The sequence below is a fragment of the Oncorhynchus kisutch genome, linkage group LG26, assembly GCF_002021735.2.
Source record: "Oncorhynchus kisutch isolate 150728-3 linkage group LG26, Okis_V2, whole genome shotgun sequence".
Classification (NCBI taxonomy): Eukaryota; Metazoa; Chordata; class Actinopteri; order Salmoniformes; family Salmonidae; genus Oncorhynchus; species Oncorhynchus kisutch.
In genome coordinates this window covers 30,922,250-30,949,524 of record NC_034199.2, presented here as the reverse complement: position 1 = coordinate 30,949,524, position 27,275 = coordinate 30,922,250, and the positions used below count along the sequence as shown (strand labels likewise).

The following is a 27,275-nucleotide window of genomic DNA, read 5'->3' as shown; positions in this document are numbered from 1 at the left end:
CTAGAAGTCACTGGGTTTTACCCTATAATTTTGAAGATTGTCCAAGCAGTTTCAGACACTGGTAATGACTGGTTATATACTGTATCTAGGGAAATCATGAGGTCTATATGGAATAGTGTTTAGGCTACTGCAAACTGTGAGACTCATTTTGCTTACTTTACAGTTTAAAATGTACTATCTAATAACCAGCAAGTTGTAGTCTGTCATAGGCAACGTGAGTATTGTAACGATATAGACTCTGCCGCACGAGCATGCTTTTGCGGAACAGTCGAATGCGTGCTGGACTTCGGGCTAGAAGGTCGAGGGTTCGAGACCTGCACCCTGCCTGTTTCATTACAGTATGTTTAGTTGAAGTAGGCCTACTGAATGAGAGAAGTAACTGACTGACATTAATACCTGCCTAACTAATTCAATATTTTAAATATCAAGTATTAAGTTGTCTTTACAAAATAAAGCAAATTGACATTTTCTTATTCTCTCTATTCAGCCGCACTGACATTCAACCTGACAACAGGGTATATGCTGCGTTGATAAGGGCAACGAAAGTTTCAGCACTTGCCTTCCTCGCTGATGACAGAAACATTCTGCATCTCTGGAGCGACCTTTTGAACCGCATTTTTAATTACGGCATTCCGTCCAGTTTCGGTCAGGTGGTTCTCGTTCGCTGCTGTCCACACCGGATCATCCCGCTCCGTGACTATGACCGAGACAACTGCAGTCTTCCGTCGCGTGAGCTTCGAAGAGAGTGTGCCCATGTAGAATATAGAAATCCCCGCCGAAGCCTGTCTGCATGTGAGAGGTTAAGCTTTCCAGCGAGCGACTCCTCACAGCGATGGAGAGCCCATGGCCACACCTGTTCTGTTGGATGCAAAATCCATGCCATGTAGTTAGAGTCTAGTACTGGTCAGTCTGTTTTGTCTTCTCATTTCCCAGCTCGCTGCTATTGATGTTCAGTAGTCTAAATACAGTTAGTTGTCTTCTCTACCACAGCATCCCCTCGATTAGGCGGCAATATTGGAGCCGCTCTCTTGTGATTAAACATGACAAGCAAACGCGCCAACAGCATTTGGCATCATGGTGCCTTATTTACAGATGATGAGTAGGGTAATAAAAATGTATTCATCATCAAATTACACTGCTTTGATGATGTGTGATATTTAGCCCATTAATCTGGGTACATCTGTCCAATGGTGTAGCAGAGTTTACATAAGTAGCCCATATACTAAATGTTATATTTCATGATTATAACAGGTTTTTAAGTGGTTATTATGCATGAGGACATAATATTGTAATTGTAATCAGATGTGCTGTGTTAGCGATGTAATTGATATGAAATAATAGAATATAATAACTTTATAAACTTAATTGAATGGAGATTAACTCTTCAGTAGCAGTATTTTATTCAATATATACAGTTTCTTCAGAAAGTATTCACACCCCTTGACCTTTTCCACATTATGTTGTGTTACAGCCTGAATGAAACATTTATTACATTCAGATTTTTTGGGTCACTGGGCTACACACAATACCCCATAATGTCAAAGTAGTATTGTGTTTTTGCAAATTTTCCGATATTAATTAAACATCTTGAGCCAATAAGTATTCAACCCCTTTGTTATTGCAAGCCTAAATAAGTTCAGGAATACAAATGTGCTTAACAAGTCACATAATAAATTGCATGAACTCACTCTGTGTGCAATAATAGAGTTCAACCTGTTTTTTAATGACTACCTCATCTCTGTACTCCACACATACAGATAATTGTAAGGTCCCTCAGTCAAGCTGTGAATTTCAAACACAGATTCATCCACAAAGACCAGGGAGGTTGTCCAATGCACATATTAGTAGATGGGTAAAATTTTAAAAAGCATACGTTGAATATCCCTTGGAGCATGGTGAAGTTCTTAATTACACTTTGGATGGTGTATCAATACACCCAGTCACTACAAAGATACAGGCATCCATCCTAACTCGGTTGCCGGAGAGGATGGAAACCTTTCAGGGATTTCACCATGAGGACAATGGTGACTTTAAAACAGTTACAGAGTTTAATGGCTGTGATAGGAGAAAAGGGAGGATGGATCAGCAACATTGAAGTTACTCCGCAATATTGACCTCATGTAACGGATCTCGTCCTCCTCTTCTGAGGAGGAGTAGCGAGAAGGGGTACGTCTCGGATCGGAGGACCAAGGCGCAGCTTGGTAAGTGTCCATAATGTTTAATCAAGCACAACAGAACACTGGAACAAAACAATAAACTTGAATAAACGAAACAGTCCCGTGTGGTAACAAACACTGACACGGAAGACAAACACCCATAACTCAAAAGTGGAACCAGGCTACCTAAGTGTGATTCTCAATCAGGGACAATGATTGACAGCTGCCGAACACAGAAATCCCAAATTATAGAAAAATGAACATAGACAACCTACCCAACTCACGCCCTGACCATACTAAAACAAAGACATAACAAAGGAAATAAGGTCAGAACGTGACACCTAATTGACAGAGTGAAAAGAAGGAAGCCTGTACAGAATAAAAATATTCCAAAGCATTCATCCTGTTTGCAACAAGGCACTAAAGTAATCCTGCAAAAAATGTGGCAAAGCAATTAACTTTTATCCTGAATACAAAGTGTTATGTTTGTGGCAAATACAATACAACACATTACTGAGTACCTCTCTCCATATTTTTAAGCATAGTGGTGGCTGCATCATGTTATGGGTATGCTTGTAATCATTAAGGACTGGGGAGTTTTTCAGGATCGAAAATAAATGTAATGGAGCTAAGCACAGGCAAAATCCTAGAAGAAAACTTTGTTGAGTCTGCTTTCCACCAGACACTGGAAGATACATTCACCTTTCAGCAGGACAATAACAAAAAACACATCTACACTGGAATTGCTTACTAAGAAGATGGTGAATGTTCCTGAATGGCTGAATTACAGTTGACTTAAATCTAGTTGAAAATCTATGGCAAGACCTGAAAAGCTTGAATAATTTTGAAAAGAATAATGGGCAGATGTTACACAATCCAGGTGTAGAAAACTCTTAGAGACGTACCCCAAAAGACTCACAGTGGTAATCACTGCCAAAGGTGCTTCTACAAAGTATTGACTCTGGAGTGAATACTTATGTGAATGAGATGTTTCTGTATTTCATTTTCAATAAATGTGCTACATTTTCAAAAATATGTTTTCACTTTGCCATTATCGGGTATCATGTGTGGATGGGTGAAACAAATCTATTTAATCCATTTTGAATACATGCTGTAACCCAACAAAATGTGGAAAAAGTCAATGGATAGGAAAACTTTGATGGCACTGTATATTCTGAATACACACACACATTGATCAAAAGGGTTCATTCATGCATTAATCAAAAGATAGGTTCTTGATTAATAATTCACACTAGTTGCCAAAACAAATATTATGGAGGAAATGTAAGCAGTACATTGTGTATGGAAGCCAAAACAAAGCAAAACAGTAAACATGTCATCCATCACGATTGATGCAGTGCCACCCTTGGGCCAATCAGTGTAATTTTGTCAATGACAGATCTCTATGGTATGACGCTTCATTAATCCAAGTTTCATCAAAATCGGGCCAGTGGTGTTGGAGATCTCACGTGTGACAATTTTTATTTTTTTATTTTTTTATTTCACCTTTATTTAACCAGGTAGGCTAGTTGAGAACAAGTTCTCATTTGCAACTGCGACCTGGCCAAGATAAAGCATAGCAGTGTGAGCAGACAACAAAGAGTTACACATGGAGTAAACAATTAACAAGTCAATAACACAGTAGAAAACAAAGGGGGAGTCTATATACAATGTGTGCAAAAGGCATGAGGAGGTAGGCAAATAATTACAATTTTGCAGATTAACACTGGAGTGATGAATGATCAGATGGTCATGTACAGGTAGAGATATTGGTGTGCAAAAGAGCAGAAAAGTAAATAAATAAAAACAGTATGGGGATGTGGTAGGTGAAAAAGGGTGGGCTATTTACCAATAGACTATGTACAGCTGCAGCGATCGGTTAGCTGCTCAGATAGCTGATGTTTGAAGTTGGTGAGGGAGATAAAAGTCTCCAACTTCAGCGATTTTTGCAATTCGTTCCAGTCACAGGCAGCAGAGTACTGGAACGAAAGGCGGCCAAATGAGGTGTTGGCTTTAGGGATGATCAGTGAGATACACCTGCTGGAGCGCGTGCTACGGATGGGTGTTGCCATCGTGACCAGTGAGCTGAGATAAGGCGGAGCTTTACCTAGCATGGACTTGTAGATGACCTGGAGCCAGTGGGTCTGGCGACGAATATGTAGCGAGGGCCAGCCGACTAGAGCATACAAGTCGCAGTGTTGGGTGGTATAAGGTGCTTTAGTGACAAAACGGATGGCACTGTGATAGACTGCATCCAGTTTGCTGAGTAGAGTGTTGGAAGCCATTTTGTAGATGACATCGCCGAAGTCGAGGATCGGTAGGATAGTCAGTTTTACTAGGGTAAGCTTGGAGGCGTGAGTGAAGGAGGCTTTGTTGCGGAAAAGAAAGCCGACTCTTGATTTGATTTTCGATTGGAGATGTTTGATATGAGTCTGGAAGGAGAGTTTGCAGTCTAGCCAGACACCTAGGTACTTATAGATGTCCACATATTCTAGGTCGGAACCATCCAGGGTGGTGATGCTAGAGTCGGGCATGCGGGTGCAGGCAGCGACCGGTTGAAAAGCATGCATTTGGTTTTACTAGCGTTTAAGAGCAGTTGGAGGCCACTGCTGTACATACAGTTGATTACTATAACGTCCCCCTTGGGCCAATCAGTGTAATTTTGTAAAAGGTGGATCTCTATGGCAAGACCCATCATTCACCAAAGTTTAGTCAAAATCGGGCGAGTGCTGTCTGAGATATCACGTGTGATGAACGAACATACAAATGTACTATACAGACAGAGACATATCCACAGTCCCTTCCCGATTTGCTCATGGGTGACAAAAATCCAAGAAACTAAAATAAAATAAGTTTACAATCTAGAATAGGGATCTGCAACGGCCCACGGCCCACCTTTTGTAGTCCCTCAGATCAATTTCCAAAAACAGGCCCCCGACCAACATTTAAAAGTATATTTATTTTTCTTCATTTTTTTCTCTTCAACTTACTGTTGAGAGTTAGAATAGTAGAATCCACAAGGTGCAAATTTGGTTGTGAATCAGCAGTTTTTCTCTTGTTATGTCAATCACTGACAGTTACTGAATTAGCCATGTCAGCTAACAATTTTTAGATTGATTAATGACATAAGTCACAGTAAAATGTGTAGATTTGCAGGAAATTTGCTTTAAAACGGCAACAATTTCTCTCCACCCCATGGCAAAATGCATGAGAAAATCAGCTGTAAAACTACACATTATTTCGCTCTGCCTCGTGACAAAATGAGTAGAATTGCATGAAATGTGTCATAAAATTGCAAAAAGTTATCTCCGCCCCATGGCAAAATGAGTAGAATTGCAGAAAACTTGCTTTAAAACTGCAACATTTTCTCCACACCCTATGGCCAGATTGCAGGAAATGAACTTCAAAACAAAAAAGTGAACTGTGTAAATAGATTGATTGCACAAATCAGTTTGACTGCATGCCTGTATGGATGTGTGTACGCAGACCCGCGAGCCATTGTGGGCACTGATTTATTTGTGGCTCCCACCCCCATCAAAGTTGCTCATCCCTGTTCTTGAACAAGAGTTCACAACATTTTATTTTGCAGTCAAACATGTTCATATATGTCACGGTCGTCATAAGGAGGAGACCATGGCGCATGCGCGATAAGCGAACATAACTCTTTAATTAAAGAGAGAACACTGAACAGAACTAAACAAAATGAACAGTGAAGCAATGTGGCTAGTGCAGAACAGGCAACTAAACATAGAATAACAACCCACAAAATAACCAAGGAATATGGCTACCTAAATATGGTTCCCAATCAGAGACAACGATAAACAGGTGCCTCTGATTGAGAACGTTCTGACCATAGTTCTGTTATTTTATTATTTGTTTTAGTATGGTTAGGGCGTGAGTTGGGGTGGGCAGTCTATGTTTGTTTTTCTATGTTGGTTTTTGTGTTCGGCCTAGTATGGTTCTCAAGCAGAGGCAGGTGTCGTTAGTTGTCTCTGATTGGGAATCATACTTAGGTAGCCTGGGTTTCACTTTTGGTTTGTGGGTGTTTGTTTCCGTGTGAGTGTTTGGGCTACACGGTACTGTTTCGGTTATGTATATTTCATGTTTATTATTTTGTTCCAGTGTTCAGTTGTGTTTTTGAATAGATCAATATGGACACTTACCATGCTGCGTTTTGGTCCGATCCTTACTCCTCCACAGACGAAGAGGAGGAAATCCGTTACAGAAACACCCACCACAAGAGGACCAAGCAGCGTGGTAACGGGCAGCAGCAGCAGCGGCCGAAAACACAAGACTCCTGGACTTGGGAGGAGATTTTGGACGGCAAGGGACCCTGGGCACAAGCAGGGGAATATCGCCGCCCTAAAGCAGAACTGGAGGCAGCGAAAGCGGAGAGGCGCCGGTATGAGGAGGCAGTACGGCAGCGAGGCTGGAAGCCCGAGAGGCAGCCCCAAAAATGTATTGGGGGTGCACACGGGGAGTGTGGCTAAATCAGGTAGGAGACCTGAGCCAACTCCCCGTGCTTACCGGAGAGCGAGAGGGAGCGGGCAGGCACCGTGTTTTGCGGTGGAGTGCACGGTGTCCAAGGTGCGTGTGCATAGCCCGGTGTGGTATATTCCAGCTCCTCGTATCGGCCGGGCTAGAGTGGGCATCGAGCCAGATGCCATGAAGCCGGCTCTATGCATCTGGTCTCCAGCCTTACGCATGGTGTCCCCGGTTCGCCAGCACAGCCCAGTGCGGGCTATTCCACCTCGCCACACTGGCCTGGCTACGGAGAGCATTCAACCAGGTAAGGTTGGGCAGGCTCGGTGCTCAAGAGCTTCAGTGCGCCTGCATGGTCTGGTCTATCTGGTGCCATCTCCATGCACCAGCCCTCCGGTGGCAGCCCCCCGCACCAGGCTGTCTCTCCGTCTTCTCCCTACAGGTGCTCCCACCTGTCCAGCACTGCCAGAGCCTTCCTCCTGCCCAGCGCTGTCAGAGTCTCCCGTCTGTCCTGAGCCGCCAGAGTCTCCCGTCTGTCCTGAGCCGCCAGAGTCTCCCGTCATTCCTGAGCCGCCAGAGTCTCCCATCTGTCCTGAGCCGCTAGAGTCTCCCGTCTGTCCTAAGCCGCCAGAGTCTCCCGTCTGTCCTTGGTTCTGGACGCCACCCCCCTTTATACTGAGTCCGCTCTTGTAGCACTGACCCGTGGATCATCGCCGGATGCTCTGGACTGCGGATCCTCACCGAAGGCCCCGGGCTGGGGACCCTCGCTACTTGGATCATCGCCGGATTTTCTGGACTGGGAACCGTCGCTGGAAACCCCGGGCTGGGGACCGTCGCTGGAGACGCCGGGCTGGGGACCGTCGCTGGAGACCCCGGGCTGGGGACCATCGTTGTAGGCTCCGGACTGTGGCCCGTCGTAGGAGGTTCCGGACTGTTGCCCGTCGTAGGAGGTTCCGGACTGTTGCCCGTCGTAGGAGGTTCCGGACTGTTGCCCGTCGTAGGAGGTTCCGGACTGTTGCCCGTCGTAGGAGGTTCCGGGACTGTTGCCCGTCGTAGGAGGTTCCGGACTGTTGCCTGTCGTAGGAGGTTCCGGACTGTTGCCCGTCGTAGGAGGTTCCGGACTGTTGCCCGTCGTAGGAGGTTCCGGACTGTTGTCCGTCGTAGGAGGTTCCGGACTGTTGCCCGTCTTTGGAGGTTCCGGTCTGTGAACTGTCGCCGGACGCTCTGGACTGGGCACCGTCGCCGGTTTCTCCGGACTGGGCACCGTCGCCGGACGCTCTGGACTGGGCACCGTCGCCGGACGCTACGGACTGGGCACTGTCGCCGGACGCTCCAGATTGGGCACTGTCGCCGGATGCTTCGGACTGGGCACTGTCGCCGGACGCTCCGGACTGGGCACTGTCGCCAGATACTCTGTACTGCCGAGATGCACTGTAGGCCTGTAGGCACACGCACCTCTGGGCGAGTGCGAGGAGCAGGAACAGGGCGTACTGGACCCTGGAGGCGCACTGGAAGCCTGGTGCGTGATGCCGGCACTGGTGGTAGTGGGCTGGTGACACACACCTCAGGGCGAGTGCGGGGTGGAGGAACAGGATGTACTGGACTGTGGAGGCGTACTGGAGGTCTTGAGTGTAGAGCTGACACAACCCGTCCTGGTGGGACGTACTGGGCTGTGTAGACTCACCGGAGACACAGTACGCAAAGCCGGCGCAGGATATCCTGGTCCAAGGAGGTACACTGCAGACCAGGAGCACTGAGCCGGCACCCTCCTTCCTGGCTGGATGCCCATTCTAGCCCGGCCAATGCGAGGAGCTGGAATAGAGCATAACACGGTGCCTGACCAGTAACACGCTTCCCACAGTAAGCGCGAGGAGTTGGCTCAGGTCTCCGACCTGACTCATGCAATCTCCTCATGTGCCTCCTCCCAAAAAAACATATTGGGACTGCCTCTCGGGCTTCCGTGCCAGCCATGTACACTCATATCGACGCTGTTCCTCCTGTGCTATCTCCACCTGCTTCCATGGCAGGGTCTCGTCCCCTGCCATTACCTCCTCCCAGGTCCAGGATGTCCTACACTCCTCTTTCTCCCGGGTCCACGATGTCCACTCCTTTTTAACACGCAGCTTGGTCCTTTTTTTGGTGGGTTGTTCTGTCACAGTCGTCATAAGGAGGAGACCAAGGCGCAACGTGGTAAGCGAACATAACTCTTTAATTAAAGAGAGAATACGGAACAGAACTAAACAAAACAACAAAACGAACCGTGAAGCAATATGGCTAGTGCAGAACAGGCAATTAAACATAGAATAACAACCCACAAAATAACCAAGGAATATGGCTTCCTAAATATGGTACCCAATCAGAGACAACGATAAACAGCTACCTCTGATTGAAAACCAATCTAGGCAAACATAGACATATAAACACCTAGACAAGGCAAACACCTAGACATACAAAACCCCTTAGAAAATACAAAAACTAAACAAACCACCCTTCTCACACCCTGACCTAACCAAATAATAAAGAAAACAAAGATAACTAAGGTCAGGGCGTGACAATATAAAATAAATTAACATTAGTAAACCAGTCATTTCATATACCCACAATCATTAAATATCTAAAAGGACTTCTTGAAGGATAGTAATATTTTTTACAATAAAAAACACATTTTAAACTAAAGATAATAAAATCTAAAATAATATGTCTGTTACAAAATCATGTAAGTACATTATAACATTTAAAATCTTGCCTCCACTAGAATAGATCTGTTATTCAACATCCCATAGATTTTTACAATAATAGAACTAAGGATGTCTGTAATATTTCTTAAACCAAAATGAACGTTAATCAAATTAAAACTCTACATTAAACAATAATATTTTTGTATCAGTTTAGTCCGTTTACCTTACCTTTACCCCACACATTTTTGGTACAAAAAAAGAAAGACTCAAAATTAATTTAAGAATTGTTGCACAGACATGGCATCGTTCATAAAGTTGAGAATTGTATATTTATACCTTTCCTATTCAAATTAGATTATTTTCAATTCCATTGTGGCCTCAAACCACCCTCAGTGGTTTATAGAAATTGATAACGGGAATTTTTAACTATTGGATAACACTGGCCCCACAGTGTAAATTGACAGGACATTGTAGGGCATTTCAAAATGACGACTAATGAACACCTCAACATGATGGTTGGGTTCCTTGGATTAGGGGATTAGGGGCCATATTAAGATCCATAATGTCACCCAATTCCCTATATAGTGCATTACGTTTGACCAGGGCCCCAGTGCACAATACTGTATAGGGAATAGAGTGCTATTTCGGACACAGCCAAGGATCTTTATCAGAATGATCTCTTTATGAGAAACAGTGGCTGATGATGAAATGCATTACTCTGGCGCTGCAGGTGTTGCTGTTGTTGCTCATTCATAGTTGTATGCCCCATTAAGGTTTGAAACCTTTCAACTGTTCGACAAAGCCTGGGTTTGGGCATGTGGCTGGCCAGGCTGTTTTTACCAAGGCAAATGCGTCATCAAAAGGCTTCCCTTGCCTGGACATCAGGTATCCAATGACAACCGAGGCGGACCTCGAGACTCCAGAATTGCAGTGAACCAACACAACTCCATTCTGAGGGGGAAGAAGAGGGAAACAAGCCTTATGCCAGTAGAATGAAGGCATACCCAAAAGCACTTCAGCCCAGTTTGATCAAAAAAGGGAATTAATAGCTCAACTGAGGGACTTGATAATCTAAAAAACCTTTTGAAGTGTTCTGGGATTTTTTATTTTATTTTTATAAAGCCTTATGTCAGTTTAGTGCTATCTAGACCAAAAGCATGAGACATGAGTTGCTTGGCTGCTTTAAATATTAATCCCATCCCTTCAATTCACACAGCCCCAGTAACACAAGATCAATTACACCATCCTGCACTTCATGGTAGTCTAATAAAATATTCTTATGCTAATCACACACAATGGCACAATTACAATCTGTAAGGTGATAGAATTATTCTCCCAGTCAGCTAAGCATCATTGATGGTTTGATTAGTCAAATTAGAGTTACCCCTGCATGGTATCACAGGTTACATAGGGAAATAAAATAGCCAGTAGCCACCAAGTTATTTCCAATAGGCCAAGTTATTGTAATCATAAACCTTTGGTGAATTTTCAGCATGAGGAAGTGTCAGGTTGTTGGGTAACCAGCACCGCATTTTGCTAAAAGGTTGTATAGCAAACATAGGGCCACTATATATATGATATTTCTACAACAGAATAAATTATGCATGTTGAAAACTCTGCCGTGTATTATTTATTACACATTGGGGATACCTAGAGGTAGTGAGGGAGGCTTTGCATTGGCTCACTGCTGTCCAGTATCAGTTATAGGCCAGGTAATAAACTTGAACAGTCAATGAAATTACTAAAGTAAAGTTAAACAAAGTAGCTTAACGTAAAGTAAAGTCATTTGACCGATGTGCTGTATACAGTAGAGTGCTTATTAATAAAAAAAAGTTAGCAAGTGGAAAACACCATTCATGATGCTTAGGAATGTTTACTGTCAGGTAAGATGAATGCAGTGAAATATAGGGTATTAAAGCATAAAATGAAAATATTAAAATAAAAATAAAAATAAACTGGATATTACTGCCCCCAATTAGCCTACAAGGTCATGAGAACATTAACAACTTACCTCTTTATTTGCTTGGTCTATGAATTTTGAGCACTCTTGGAAAGAGGATGTTATGTCAGTATCAGACACATCCAGAATACTCAGTGTTTTATAAATGAACAGGTCTGGAAAGGCGTTTTCAACACCATAGGCTACATTCAATATGTGGGACGCCTAAAATGGAGAAGAACATTTATGAAACGCCAAAACAAAACAGAAGTAGACAGAAAATTATATAAACATGTCTCTATTACATTAAACAATACCTTATATTTTTTCAGAGTGCCAAAGTCATGTGCAGCATATTGTGAGCCTACAACAATAATTAACAACCATCAAATTGTGAACCTGTGAGGCATTTTGTAATGGAAATATAACTGAGCCTAGAGATTTGGCAATGTATGTTTATATTGACTTACTACAGTAATGGTACTGTAAAAGTTTCAACTGTCTGTAGGGAAAAATACATGTGTTTACATGCAATAATCCAGTGACTCAGAGTCTCAGTGGCAACAAACTTAAAACCCCCATATCATTTATTGATACCTCTGTGTGTCTGTGTAGGCACCTGTCAATTGTATTATGACAGCTAAGTGTCCCCTGTCAATAACACACATCTCATCCACTCACCTAATATTAAATAAGGTTTAATAACTCCAACTTGTAAGTCCCAGCTGTTGTCCTGTACATAGCCGCATGCTTTCTCAGGCTGAGTTTTATCCTCTACAACATGAATAGTTGAACCTTTCCATGTCTCAGTAATCCTCCTGCCACTCAATGTTGTCACGCGGGTGCATTGTTTTCTCAAATTGGTCTTGGAAAATGTCTCTATTTCCTGGGCAAGAGACTGCATCACATTTGTCTTCTCAAAACAAAGCAAGAATAATTGGTATGCTACTCCCTTGGATGCACTGTGAACAGTGCCTAGCTCCTGGTTCAAATGGACTCCTGCATGTTTTCTGGACAGGTTTTGTCAACACCAATTTGAAAATTGAGAACTCCTATCAGTCAATCAGCCTAAATCAGTCAATCAACCCATATGGGTCCCTGGGCTTTTTTTCTGGGCGTCACAGATGTCACTATCACATGATGCCATTCTAAAGCCTGTGAATGTGTGTGTGTGTGTGTGTGTGTCCAGTAGGCTGGTGCAGTGGTATATTATTTCAATGTCTATTTGACATGCTGTCATCATCATTTCCCAACACAACCGAGATACCATTGAATCGAGGATTGCCCTAAAGGGCTTGCCCATATGAAGTTTTACACATGAACAGTATTTATGTTTAAATAATGTAGTCTACAACAGGTGGGTCAAAACAAGCATTGTGATTGGTTGAGATGAGTTTTAAAAACCAGTTTTAAAACCAGTTTAGCAAGAGTATGTTCTTGATACCATGGCAAATGACAAGTATTTAATAAAATAATAAAATAAAATGTCACACTAATGATAATGACCACCACAAGAATGCAAGGAATGCATGCTGGTCCTCTGTAGCTCAGTTGGTAGAGCATTGCAACGCCAGGATGGATAGTGGATTCGATTCCTGGGACCTCCCATTATTAAACATGTATGCACGCATTACTCGCCCAAACAAATGTAATAATAGAAACCTATAATTTATAACTATTTTGTCGTGGGTGTAGTGTGGGTGCAGCCTACATATAAAATAGTATGTTCCTGCCCTAGCTGCTCACGTGACGTGCCTTTGGATTGCAGGAAACAGCCTCGTTTTCGTCAGATAGGACAACACCTAGTAAAAACCGAGTCTGCGACCGGAGAGAGGAGTGGGGCTTGGCAAAACCGCTCAACCCACAGAATGGGCGATTTATAACATTTTAACACTCGAGTGTCACTGTTTTCACAACAAACTAATTCTACAACGATTATTTTACAAGATTCGGTAGCTATGTCGGCAACATTGTCGCGCGGCTCGCTCCAACCGGGCCAGCAAAAGCTGGCCGAGAAATTTACCATTCTGAACGACCGGGGCATCGGGATGCTCACTCGTGTCTATAATATCAAGAAGGTAAGGTACTCAGTGTAATTCTTAGGTTCATAGTAAATTGTAACTACATTCAAGAGAAATTAAAGATCAAACCCCAAAATGATCTGTGATGTATGGCGGAAGCCTTCATTTGAAATCCAAAGAATTACGGCTAAGGCTGCAGGATTCCAGTCAAGGCCCTCTTGAAATGTGTTGCAGTATAAGTTAGCTATGTGGCTAGCCAAGCTCTGTCATCAATAGCATCAAAATGCCAAATCACTGTTTTCTGAGATTGATCTATTTCAATCTTCGTATAACAATAATACAAACTCATCGGATATTGAAAGATGTTGCTATCTTCCTTTGAAATAAAATAGTAGCTCAGTGAAACAGCCTACATGCCTAGCTGTGCAAATGTTTTTGTGATTGCTGGCTAGCTAACGTTAGTTAACGTTACATAGTTTCTCGTTCACCACATTGCTAATATAATATTCAATCAAATTAAGAATGGAAGGCTGTTCTAGATTCTTGAGCTATTGTTGGTGAGATCAATCAATTTAATGTGAACACATAATGTGTCGGATTAGTAGATACTAGAGTAATAATATTAACACAATCTGACACACATTAGGCCTATATTGTCTGACAGCAGTCAGTTGTTGATGTAGACCATTCTATTCAGCCATCACATCATCCAGTAGGCCTAAACACCCAGCACAAATCAAATTTATTTATAAAGCCCTTCGTACATCAGCTGATATCTCAAAGTGCTGTACAGAATCAAATCAACACATCATTGGGCAAATTGCACATCATGACTGTAGGATACTAACCAATGGCACGGCAGTATCTACAGTCGTTGTACATGTATTGGATATGGTTGTTATACAGTTATTGTAGAGTTGTTATTTAATACCTGATGCATAGTAGCATACAGGTCCTGTTTTTAAAATCACACAATAAAACACATTTTCGCAGGACAGAAGGGAGTACCTAAAAGAAGGCACCGTTTTAGAGATTATAATGATTTGTTTAGTACACTTGTAAAAGTGGTGACATTATGATACAGATTCCACACCTGAACCAGTTTCCCAGACACTAATTAAGCCTAGTCCTGGACTAAAGAAACATATGAAATGAAAGTGCTTTTTAGTCCAGGACTAGACTTCATCTGTGTCTGGGAAACTGGCCCATGATGTTTAATTTACTTATTTTAAACCCCTACCGAGAAAAGCATTCTTAGTAGTATTACTAGTTTAATACTATTCACTATTCATTATTACTTATTCATAGTGGGGACTCAGGAGGTGTCATAAAATGCAGATTTCATACAAGACTTTCAGTCAGTGTAACAGAAAAGAGCATTCTTAGAGTATCTGTCCATGTTAATGGCCTTGATACAGTCAGTCCTTTAATGAGAAGAGAGTACTGTGTCGCAACCTATTCCTATGCTCTAGTCAAAAGAGGTGCACTGTGTAGAGTTCCATTTGGGACACAGACTGGGTATCGGAGATGCTTGGACGACTTTGGGTAAATGGCAGCAGATAGAAGATAGCTGGAGGCAGTCCAGCGTGTAGCTGAAAGGAGGCTGGTGGAGAAGAATGCCTCTCTGCCTTGCCTGCCTGTCTGTCTGCCAGCCAATCAACCCTTGTGCTGACGGCCTACCCGAGCTAGAAGGCTTAGCCCTTAATAGGCGCCACAGAATCATCTCTCTCTAAACTCTCAATTGAAGTTAGATGGTGATACAGATGCATTATCATAGAAACATTATGCAGCCCAAGTAAGATACAGGATTCAGAAGGGAAAAAAACTTTCCTCAGAACACAGGATGAATATCAAAATGACTATAAGGTTGATTGTCACAACACACAAGAGCTGGGTTGTCTGCCGGTTTTCAAATGAAATGCGCCGAATACAACAGGTGTTACAGTGAAATGCTTACTTACAAGCCCTTAACCAACAATGCAGTTTTAAGAAAATACCCCCCAAAAAGTAAGAAATAATTAAAGAGCAGCAGTTTTGCAGACAATCTATCAGTAATATTAGGCCTTTTACTCATACAGTTCCATTTATAAACCTCCGTTTTCATGCTTCCAATAACATTTCTTGTTATTTTATAGGCCTAACATTTCTTGTTATTTTATAGGCCTAACATTTCTTGTTATTTTATAGGCCTAACATTTCTTGTTATTATATAGGCCTAACATTTCTTGTTATTGGGAAAATGTACTTTATTGAAACTGTGGCAGCGTTCGATGCTTGTGCATTGAACTAGCAGATCTGTTGCTTGGCAACTGGTAGGCATTGATAGCACTTGTGAAGAATTTCAGATGGCTTTTTTGTTTCAGCTGTGTTTGTAGCGTGCTGTGATTGTAGCGTGCTGTGATTGTAGCCTGCTGTGATTGTAGCGTGCTGTGATTGTAGCCTGCTGTGATTGTAATGCGCTGTGATTGTAATGCGCTGTGATTGTAGCGTGCTGTGATTGTAGCGTGCTGTGATTGTAGCGTGCTGTGATTGTAATGCGCTGTGATTGTAGCGTGCTGTGATTGTAGCGTGCTGTGATTGTAGCGTGCTGTGATTGTAGCGTGCTGTGATTGTAGCGTGCTGTGATTGTAGCGTGCTGTGATTGTAGCGTGCTGTGATTGTAATGCGCTGTGATTGTAGGCTGCGGCACAGGACTACCTCAGTACATCAAACAGCTGTAGGCTTCTGCACATTCCTAAGGCACATAGGTCTACCACAGGCCTATATCATTGTCCTACTGCACACTCCTACTACTACCACAGGTCTACCCCAGTAAAGCACATTACTGTAGCCTACTGCACAAGTCTACTAGGACTTCCTCAGTAAATCAAACAGCTGTAGGCTTCTGCACATGCCTAAGGCACACAGGTCTACCACAGGCCTATATCATTGTCCTACTGCACAATCCTACTACTACCACAGGTCTATCCCAGTAAAGCACATTACTGTAGCCTACTGCACAAGTCTACTAGGACTACCTCAGTAAATCAAACCTCTTAGACTAGCAGCTTTATCAAACACAATTAATTGGAGCGTTCATCCAAAATAGAGAGATATTTTGTTGATACCCACTCAGCGAGTTACATGTGAATCTGAAGATTCAGTGACCAACAATATGGGATTATGTACCAAGAACAGCTTATAGCTTAGCATTAGAATTGTTGACAGCAAAGCAATGGGACCCCTGATATGACAGCTGGCTGCAAGTGGGACACCAAGTGGGACACCACTGTCTGGGCCAGCAGTATTTCTCATTATATTGATGTAACTTACACCAGGGGTTCTCAAAGTGGGGTCCGCAGAGTTACTGCAGGGGGTCCGCGGCCAGATCTCAATATTTAAAAAAAAATATATATATTTATTTTTTATTTTTGACTTTGCATTTTTTGAATGAATATTACTAACAATAACAGATTAAACACATTTTTGCCAATGGATCCGGGAATAAGTTTAGAGGGTGTAGTACAATATTACATTACAATTCATGTTCTTAACCCTGGGCAACATGGGACTGGGAGGCTCAGCTGGATATTGGTATCCACAGGACTCCACCAATATACATTTTTCAACTCAATACTTCTTGTATTCCCACCCAATTATTATAAAACATTTTTTACATAAATGTGCTGTAATTTCAGATGTAAAACTGCACAGTTTTCTCATTTCCTAATGGTAAAATGTGTAGAATTGCAGGATATTGGCTTTGAAGCTGCAACAACAACACAATCTCTCTGACCCATGACAAAATGTGTAGAATTTTAGGAATTTTTTTCTCCGATGCCAAGAGGTGGGCCTATAAAATGTTCCTTCCCAGGGCCTGAGAGTTGTACTGCCGAAATCTTAGTAAAACTCTTTGTATGCTATTTTTATCTACCTCAAGTTGTGTTCTGATTATGAAGTGTTCCCTGATAAATTTCCTATCACATAAGTGGTCCCTGGCCCCAAAGAGTTTGAGAACCCCTGACTTACACAATGATGATATTTCTGTCATTTAACAATAATGTTTATGTAGTGTATCAGTGTTACAGTGCAATATTTGTTTGAAAAGTGTAAGAATTGTCATAAGCATGTATGACCCCCTTATATTGCAATGTAGCAATTTATGTGTTCAGACAAATAGACTACTGGCTGAAAAATTTTGCCTTTCAAATGTAGGTTTTCAAATTGATAAAAATAACCATGTTTGTGGAGAGGGGAGAGCTTCTTATGATGTCATAAATGAAGGTGTATCGCATAGTGGAAACTCCTGCTGCTCTCAGGGGCAAGCCTGCTGGTTTTCACTAGCAGAAGTGACTTTTTGCAGCAGGTTAAGATAATTACCTGTGGCAGGCTAGGTGAAGTAGTGTGACAGTATAACTTTAGACCGTCCCCTCGCCCATACCCGGGTGCGAACCAGGGACCCTCTGCACACATCAACAACAGTCACCCTCGAGGCATCGTTACCCATCGCTCCACAAAAGCCACGGCCCTTGCAGAGCAAGGGGAACCATTACTTCAAGGTCTCAGAGCAAGTGGCGCCACCGATTAAAACGCTATTTAGCTCGCACCACCGCTAACTAGCTAGCCGTTTCTCATCCGTTACAGTAGGTTAAGGAAAAGAGTTAGGGTTAGCTCAAATTGTCCTCGAGTCGAACATACAGTTGCGGCCAAATATAATGGCACCCATTTTCTTAAATGTCCTATTTCAATGAATTTAAATTGAAAATAACTTTTGTTCTTCACACCTTATTGGATTTTCAACATTGCAGAACCAATTTTATTTTTGTAAACTTAAGTCTACAATTTTAATAAAAAATTGGTCAAGATACCTGCCAACAAATGCTTCTAGTAGCCATCAATGAGCTAGCTGCACCTTTCTACTTACCATTTGGCCTGAAACTGCTCTAATTCTTCAATGTTTGAGGGGTGCCTCCCACCAACTGCTGTTTTCAGATCTCGCCATAGGTTTTGGATGTGATTCAGATTTAGACCACTACAGAACAGTCCATCATCTGTTCTTGAAACATTCCAGGGGGCTTTTTATGTGTGTTTTAGGTTATTGTCCTGCTGAAAGACTCACAACATTCAACAGAGATTCTGGTCACTGGATTGAACATTGGATAGCAGTACTGCAGAAAAAACACAAATCATCCATCCATATGTCAATAACCAGATCAAGACTTTATCAGTACATTGATGTAGTGAGTGTAATAGGAATTCAGTCAGCTCCTTGGTATTGTGTGTTTCAGTCCAAGTCCTGATAGACGGGGGGGGGGGGGGTCCTGATAGACGGGGGGGGGTCCTGATAGACGGGGGGTCCTGATAGACGGAGGGTCCTGATAGAGGTCTCCTATAGATGCAGTAAAAGCGGTCAATGGAACGCAGACTGAAGAGGATAGAAGAAATCTGATCTAACAAAGTGGATATTTGTCTAATCCGTCATGATTGATGTATTGTAACAGGTCCCCAATGTGGTTACTAAAGTCTGATTTGGATATATTTGGCTGTTTTCACTGCATAACATGTAGAAGTTGTTTCTTTTCAGGTATAGAAGAAGTGACTGATAACTCCTTTTTGTATTAGCTGGTACCATAGCTGGCATACAGAAATCAGTGGTGCTAGTCAGTTGTTTTTAACTGCAATGCAGTTGATTGGTGACAATGACATGAACATGTGTTGGGGTTGACATCCATACAAGCATTTATACTCAGATTTTTACCTCAACATAGTGTGAAATACACATAAACAATAGCCTAAATGCAGGCTAATTTTACTGGGTGGACAATGAGAAGACTTGGGATATTTCCCCCATGCATTTCCATGGAATTTCCATTGTTACGGTCAAGTTCCATTGTCTTTACTGCATCTATGAGGTCAGAGGGGGAGGGTCTCCTATGTGTACATAGCCTTTACATCAATCTGTTATTCACTCCTATGACCATGGTAGCACTTAGGAAGCACTGGGGAAGCACTGTTAGCATGGGGGAAGCACTGTTATCACTGGGGAGGAGCAGTTGACACTGGGGAAGGGGGAAGCACTGTTAGCATGGGGGAAGCACTGTTAGCATGGGGGAAGCATTGTTATCACTGGGGAGGAGCAGTTGACACTGGGGAAGGGGGAAGCACTGTTAGCATGGGGGAAGCACTGTTATCACTGGGGAGGAGCAGTTGACACTGGGGAAGGGGGAAGCACTGTTAGCATGGGGGAAGCACTGTTAGCATGGGGGAAGCACTGTTAGCATGGGGGAAGCACTGTTAGCATGGGGGAGGAGCAGTTGACACTGGGGAAGGGGGAAGCACTGTTAGCATGGGGGAAGCACTGTTAGCATGGGGGAAGCACTGTTAGCATGGGGGAAGCACTGTTATCATTGGGGAGGAGCAATTGACACTGGGGAAGGGGGAAGCATTGTTATCACTGGGGAGGAGCAATTGACACTGGGGAAGGGGGAAGCATTGTTATCACTGGGGAAGCACTGTTATCACTGGGGAGGAGCAATTGACACTGGGGAAGGGGGAAGCACTGTTATCACTGGGGAAGCACTGTTATCACTGGGGAAGCACTGTTATCACTGGGGAAGCACTGTTATCACTGGGGAAGCACTGTTATCACTGGGGAGGAGCAATTGACACTGGGGAAGGGGGAAAGCATTGCTAGCACTTGGGAAGCTCTGCTAGAGCTATTAGTAATAGCACTAGAGAAGAAGTGCTTATGGTAGTCAGTGCTGCTCACTAAATTAGACCAAGTTAACTTAACTGGTCTCAGACCAAGGTTGTGTTGGATGAAGCAGAAAAACATATTTTATTTTACTCCTTTTGATTTTGCACATTTTTAAACAAAATAGTTACCACAAAGCTAATCTCTATGTCATTGTACTGTTAGACATGTTCTGTTATTTTTTTATGTTGTGAATTTATCTTGGAAATGAAAAATGAATTGCCTAAATGCCTATATGAGCTACGGGTTCTGTGCATGAAATGTTTCAGGCCATATTCTTTTTGGGTTCATTGGTAGATGCACTGGCTTAGCATTTTCCTTGGTTTTACTTGCATGTTTCTGTTCCTACTTGTACTAATCAAACAATACGTTATGTCCTTTCTTAAACTTAAAGCCTTAATACTCTACGGTGTTGCTACTCTAGGAGGAGGGTTCCCAGCATGGTGTGAGATAGTGATTGAACAATGCTTTGACAGGCAACACATGAATTATTGTGCACAGCGTAAAGCCAAACTATCTCTCAACAAATATCCCGGAAGTAAAAGTCGAAGCCTTTTTAATGTAGCGATGCATGGTTCTATGTTTTAAACCTGACTTTACCTGTGTTTACCTGTGTTTACCTGTGTGGTTTTCTCTCTTTCTGTCACAATGCTTCCCTCAGCAAGGACAAGTTTGGAAGGTTTGCTCAGCTCTTCCCTAAATCACTCCCCCTCGTTCTACCCCTCCCTGCTATCCTTACCAGCATCATGTCCAGGAATTACTTGTATACTACTCAGTACTCACAACGTTCACAATTCAACAAACAGGCCCATCCCAAAGTGCAATTGAATCGCTGGAATAATTTTATTAGGTTAAAATAGATCTAATATTTTCCTGTTTATTTCTTACCAGATAGACTTTTCAACTGTTAGTTATCTTTAGCTTGTTATTTAAAAAAGGTGAGCACCTATAGTCCAACAACTAGATCATAATACATTAACGCTTTAACCATGGTCATCTTTTGGTTTGTGAGCATCAAATTCACAGTTCCCGGACATTTGCACCACAAAAACAAAAAGTTTGTATTTTTTTTAGGGTTTGAAGATCAGGCAATGGGAAAAGATAGGGCCTGGTTGAATTCACTGACACTTCATTATGCAATTCAACACTACCCTGCTCTCCTCTGCAAAATGAAAGTGTTCCCTGCATGGATCCATCACATCGTATCACTAATCTTGAATCCAGTTTTGATGATATGAGGATTTGAACATACTCTTTCTCTATATGTTTGTCGCTCTGCTGTTTTAGTTTTATTGTATTGCGAACCTCAACACTCTTATGTGTTATAGACTGACTGAATACTAAAACATAACTATTCCTGTTTTGTCGGGTAGCTGTGCATGCCCAGTGTCGTATACCATACACCATCCTACCTCAAACATACACCTGCTAACCTTTTGTTGCTTCTAACATCTATATTGTAACACACAGTTCAACTATCTTCTCTCCCAGTAGGAGTATGCCCATGCACTGCTTTCTCACTAACTGCTCTCCAACCTCCCATACAGCACTCTGTCAGTGGAAATGTATTCATACTCTATCTCAGTCTCTCTCTCTGTGTCTCTCTCGCTCTCTCTCATACACTCACTCACTCAAAAAGTGACCAAAATACTACCTCATCATCCTATCAGTTTTCTGCCAATGTGTTGTTGTTGTTAGTATTATTGTTGATGCTTCTTTAGCGTTTGTCTGTGTTTTTGTCCCTCTTCATTATAGGCATGTGGTGACCCCAAAGCCAAACCATCCTATCTAATAGACAAGAACCTGGAGTCTGCTGTCAAGTTCATTGTCAGAAAATTCCCAGCGGTTGAAACACGCAACAACAATGTAAGTCTGTCTATTGCATGTATTTTCCAGATATATTCCATGTTATTTCAGCTCATTTGAATGCTGCTTGGTATCTATATGCAGTCCTTTACCTATTGCATTACAAGGTCTGTGCAATAATGTGCATTTATTAATTGTTGTAATTAGTCATTTTAATCATAGTATTTGACTCTTTTGAGATAAAATAGGAATTGTAAATGAAATTCCATCTGAGATCCATTATCCTATCTCTTCACTATATGTATCAATCACATGTACATTTCCATAAATGTTATGTTCTGTATGACAATTCTATCTTTTTATAGCTAGCCTTTTTCAGTACAACTAATTCATTCTCACCATGTTTGTCTTTTCAAGTGTTTTTCCACTTGATGCTTATCTATCACCATTGGCCGGCTTTCTATTTCATTTGAACTGTTTAACTGCTTCTGTGGTGTAGCTGTCATGTGGTTTGCTATGTTGTACTTTTTGCTGCAGTGGTTCATGTTTTACTGTGTTTTTGTTTTGCATGCTTAACTTCTTGGCTTTTTTCTGGAATATTATTTTGGTAAGTTGAAGCTCCTCAGAGTTCCTTTTTTTCTATGTTTTGCATGTCTTATTATTCTCTATGTAGCAGATTTTCATTTAATTTGTTGCTAATTATTCATATTTGTATTATCTTTCACACTCAAGTTTTTCAATACTGTTAGGTAACTGTTAATAGTTAGAATAAGTAACATTTATGGGCAAGAGACCAAGGGTGTGTCCCAAGTAGCACCCTATTCTCATTATACTGCACTACTTTTACCTAGAGCCTTATGGTCCTTGGTCAAAAGAAGCACACTACATAGGGAATAGGGTGCCATTTGAGACGCACACACCACAGATAACAATCCATAAAACATGACTTCATTTTTGGCTTGTGAGAGGCTATCATTGGTTAAATAAAGCCCCCATTGTGACAGTGCTAAAAATGCAGTCATGTTATCGAAGGCGACATGAGTGTTTTGGAAAGGTGTTTTTGGTTAGAGCTCTACAGTTTAGCGTTGTCAAAATGTCACCCTGACACATTGTGTGATGTCCTTGGTAGTATTTCTCAGGATATCTAGTTATTCTAACAAGTTGAGACCACTCACTGCTCTACCAAACACAGATGTCAAAGTCACGCTAAAGTATACAATGTTTGAACTCTTATGCCAGATTCCGTCAGCCTATTTGACTGTGTTTGTTCCATAGCATCCATACATTGAACCTTTTGTGTGTCCTATGTTTAACTTTAGAGCACCTTTTTGTTACAATCATGTTTTTTTTTTTCTACAGCAACAGCTTGCACAACTACAGAAAGAGAAGTCTGAAATCCTTAAGAATCTAGCGTTGTATTACTTCACATTCGTAGATGTGATGGAGTTTAAGGTATGTGCAATTTAAGCATCATTCAATGTAGTGAAAATAGAGAACGGGTTTTAAGATCCGTTGTCAAATAAGCAGGAGCAGGAGCATAATATGACTGTCTTGATACCAATGTACAGTACTTTATATACATGTGTAATGATAATCCATCACAAGTCAGTTACACTTATTATCAAGGTACTATACTGTGAAATGTATATCAATTCTGTTTTCTTTCTCTGCTTCCAGGACCATGTCTGTGAGCTGCTGAACACTATCGATGCTTGCCAAGTATTCTTTGATATTGTAAGACACATTTATTTATACAATACATGTAATTACAGAATGCTTTTGGTTATTCCTCCAAGATTATATCTCAAAGATGTTATGTTTTTACTTGGATTAGATAAGTATGCTGACTCTTAAGGGATCGGTCTAGATCTAATTTTGTTCCCATATCTTTCTACAGACTGTAAACTTTGACCTGACCAAAAACTACCTTGACTTAGTGGTGACCTACACTAACCTAATGATGCTACTGTCTCGGATTGAAGAGAGGAAAGCTATCATTGGCCTCTACAACTATGCCCATGAAATGACACATGGATCAAGGTAAAACAATATTAATATTCAAATAAGTGAAGCTTAAAGCTTTTATACGTTCAGTTATATTAAAATGGCATAGTATTATAGGGAAAATGTAATGCATGACTAAAACACTCTTTGTATTGTTAATTTGGACTTAGAAATCCCTTAGAACTAGAAATATCAACAACATTGTTGTATGTTTGTTCCCCATCTAGTGATCGAGAGTACCCTAGGCTGGGACAGATGATCGTTGACTACGAGAACCCCCTGAAAAAGATGATGGAGGAGTTTGTTCCACATGGGAAGGTGAATAGTGTCACCTATATCTCAACATGTTATGTTCTTGTCCTGAGCACTGACAATAACACATTTTTTGGTTACACTGTATTATAATTTGTATGCTTAAGCCATGTTTATAAATGCTTATATTGTTTTGAAATGTTTACTAATAATAAAATACATATGTGTTAATAGTTGATTAATGCTTGTTCATGAAAGTTAATATAAACTGTCCTAAATCAATCTCTCCCTCCCCTGTAGTCGTTGTCAGATGCCCTGCTCTCCCTCCAGATGGTGTACCCCAGGAGAAACCTGTCTGCTGACCAGTGGAGGAACGCCCAGCTACTCAGTCTCATCAGTGCTCCTAGCACCATGCTCAACCCAGCCCAGTCAGACACCGTGAGTTACCGTGCTCAACCCAGCCCAGTCAGACACCGTGAGTTACCGTGCTCAACCCAGCCCAGTCAGACACAGTGAGTTACCGTGCTCAACCCAGCCCAGTCAGACACCGTGAGTTACCGTGCTCAACCCAGCCCAGTCAGACACAGTGAGTTACCGTGCTCAACCCAGCCCAGTCAGACACAGTGAGTTACCGTGCTCAACCCAGCCCAGTCAGACACAGTGAGGGTGAGTGCAGTAATGTGATCTCTCCAGGAGTTGAACCCATGACTACGGTGTTGCTAGTGCCATACTTGAGCCACACAGTACCATCAATACACTGCCTGCCTATAGAAAGTCTACAGCCCCTTGGATTACTGCATATGTTATTGTGTTACATAGAGGGATTAAAATGGTCATTTTTTGTCAACGATATACAAAAAACATGTTAGAAACACCTTTGGCAGCGATTACAGCTGTGTCTTCTTGGGAAAGTCCCATAAGAGCTTTGCACAAGTATTGTGCAATATTTGCCCAGTATTATTTTCAAAATTCTTCAAGGTCTGTCAAGGATCATAGCTATACAATAATTTTCAAGTCTTGCCATAGATTTTCAATCAGATTTAAATCAAAACTGTAATTTGGCCTCAGGAACATTCCCTGTCTTGGTAAGCAACTCCATTGTAGATTTGGCTTTGTGATGTAGATTGTCCTGCTAAAAGGTGAATTCCTTTCCCGGTGTCTGGTGTAAAGCCAGATGAAGCAGGTTTTCCTCTAGGATTTTTTGGGGCCGTATTACTTTAGTGCCTTGTTGCATACAAGATGCATGTTTTGGAATATTTTTATTCTGTATATTTGTATTCTTTTCACTGTCATTTAGGTCATTATTGTGGAATTACTACAATGTTGTTAAACCATTCTCAGTGTTCTCCCATCACAGCCATTGAACTCTGTAGCTGTTTTAAAAATCACCAATGGCCTCATGATAACATCCCTGAGCAGTTTCCTTCCTGTCCTGCAGCTCAGTTCAGAAGGATGACTGTATCTTTACATCATCCACATAATTATTAACTTGACCATTCTTAAAGACATATTCGATGTCTGATTTGTTATTGTTACCCATCTACCAATCACTGCCCTTCTTTGAGGCTTTTGAAACTCCCTGGTCTTTGTAGTTGAATCTGTGCTTGAAATTCAATACTTAACTGAGGGACCGTACAGATGTACGGTCCAGAAGAAGGGGTAGTCATTCAAAAATCATGTGAACCCGTATTATTTCACACAGTGTGAGTACAAATAACTTATTTATGTGATTTGTTAAGTCACATTTTACTTCTGATCTAATTCACGCTTGTCAGAACAAAGGGGGTGAGTACTTATGTAACAGCTACAGTACCAGTCAAGACACACCTACTCATTCAAGGATTTTTTTGACTATTTTCTACATAGTTTTGATGTCTTCACCATTACAATGAAATTACACATATGTAATCATGTAGTAACCAAAAAAGTGTTAAACAAATCAAAAATATATTTTAGATTTGAGATTCTTAGTAGCCACCGTTTGCCTTGATGACAGCTTTGCACACGCTTGGCATTCTCTCAACCAGCTTCATGAGGTAGTCACCTGAAATGCATTTCAATTAACAGGTGTGCCTTGTTAAAAGTTAATGTGTAGAATTTCTTTCCTTCTTAATGCATTTGAGCCAATCACTTGTGTTGTGGCAAGGTAGGGGTGGTATACAGAAGATAGAGAAACAACAGTCTGCCATTACTTTAAGGCATGAAGGTCAGTCAATATGGAACATTTCAAGAACTTTGAAAGTTTCTTAAAGTTCAGTGGCAAAAACCATCAAGTGCAATGATGAAACTGGCTCTCATGAGGACCCACCACAGGAAAGGAAGACCCAGAGTTACCTCTGCTGCAGAGGATACGTTCATTAGAGTTACCAGCCTCAGAAATTGCAGCCCAAATAAATTCTTCAGAGTTCAAGTAACAGACACATCTCAACATCAACTGTTCAGAGGACACTGCTTGAATCAGGCCTTCATGGTCGAATTGCTGCAAATAAACCACAGCTTCAACCGCCATGTCTTTGTGAGATGCAGAGTAGGTGAACAGATGATCTCTGCATGTGTGGTTCCCACCGTGAAGCATGGAGGAAGAGGTGTGATGGTGCGGGGGTGCTTTGCTGGTTACACTGTCTGTGATTTATTTAGAATTCAAGGCAAACTTAACCAGCATGGCTACCACAGCATTCTGCAGTGATACGCCATCCCATCTGGTTTGCACTTAGTGGGACTATCATTTTTTTTGTTGTCAACAGGACAATGACCCAACACACCTCCAGGCTGCGTGAGGGCTATTTGACCAAGAAGAGTGATGCAGTGCTCCGTCAGATGACCTGGCCTCCACAATCATCCAACCTCAACCCAATTGAGATGGTTTGGGATGAGTTGGACTGCAGATTGAAGAAAAAGCAGCCAACAAGTGCTCAACATATGTTGGAACTCCTTCTAGACTGTTGGAAAAACATTCCTCATGAAGCTGGTTGAGCGAATGCCAAGAGTGTGCAAAGCCGTCATCAAGGCAAGGGGTGGCTACTTTGAAGAATTTCAAATATAAAATATATTTAGATTTTGTTTCACACTTTTTGTTTTGGTTACTATGTGATTCCATATGTGTTTTTCCGTAGTTTTAATGTCTTCACTATTTTAAAAATAAGGGGGGGAAACTTGAATGAGTAGGTGTGTTAACTTTTGACTGGTTCTGTGTATTTCTTTTCA

The 27,275-nt window shown here is 41.7% G+C and overlaps 2 protein-coding genes across 8 annotated transcripts in view; one reads left to right on the top strand and one right to left on the bottom strand.

The window, feature by feature from the left end:
* Window positions 1-10,084: 10,084 nt before the first annotated feature.
* LOC109870728 (dual specificity protein phosphatase 19-like) lies at window positions 10,085-12,159 on the bottom strand. Its single transcript, XM_020461352.1, has 4 exons — window positions 11,937-12,159; window positions 11,573-11,619; window positions 11,328-11,480; window positions 10,085-10,267 (listed from the first exon to the last, which is right to left on the bottom strand). The coding sequence occupies exons 1-4, from the start codon at window positions 12,157-12,159 to the stop codon at window positions 10,085-10,087; spliced, it is 606 nt and encodes a 201-aa protein (XP_020316941.1).
* An 840-nt stretch (window positions 12,160-12,999) lies between these two features.
* The window catches only part of LOC109871039 (nck-associated protein 1), a 71,656-nt gene continuing 57,380 nt past the window's right edge, over window positions 13,000-27,275 (top strand). For 2 of the 7 annotated variants that reach the window (XM_020461808.2, XM_020461806.2), the window contains exons 1-8: window positions 13,034-13,333; window positions 20,671-20,688; window positions 21,765-21,875; window positions 23,175-23,267; window positions 23,493-23,549; window positions 23,713-23,855; window positions 24,047-24,137; window positions 24,372-24,509. In XM_020461808.2, the coding sequence (XP_020317397.1) occupies window positions 13,214-13,333; window positions 20,671-20,688; window positions 21,765-21,875; window positions 23,175-23,267; window positions 23,493-23,549; window positions 23,713-23,855; window positions 24,047-24,137; window positions 24,372-24,509 (771 nt within the window). In that variant the 5' untranslated portion in view covers window positions 13,034-13,213. Of the gene's footprint in view, window positions 13,334-20,670; window positions 20,689-21,764; window positions 21,876-23,174; window positions 23,268-23,492; window positions 23,550-23,712; window positions 23,856-24,046; window positions 24,138-24,371; window positions 24,510-27,275 lie in introns of all 7 variants that reach the window. The other 5 variants (XM_020461809.2, XM_020461811.2, XM_020461807.2 and 2 more) reach the window with 4 other exon arrangements.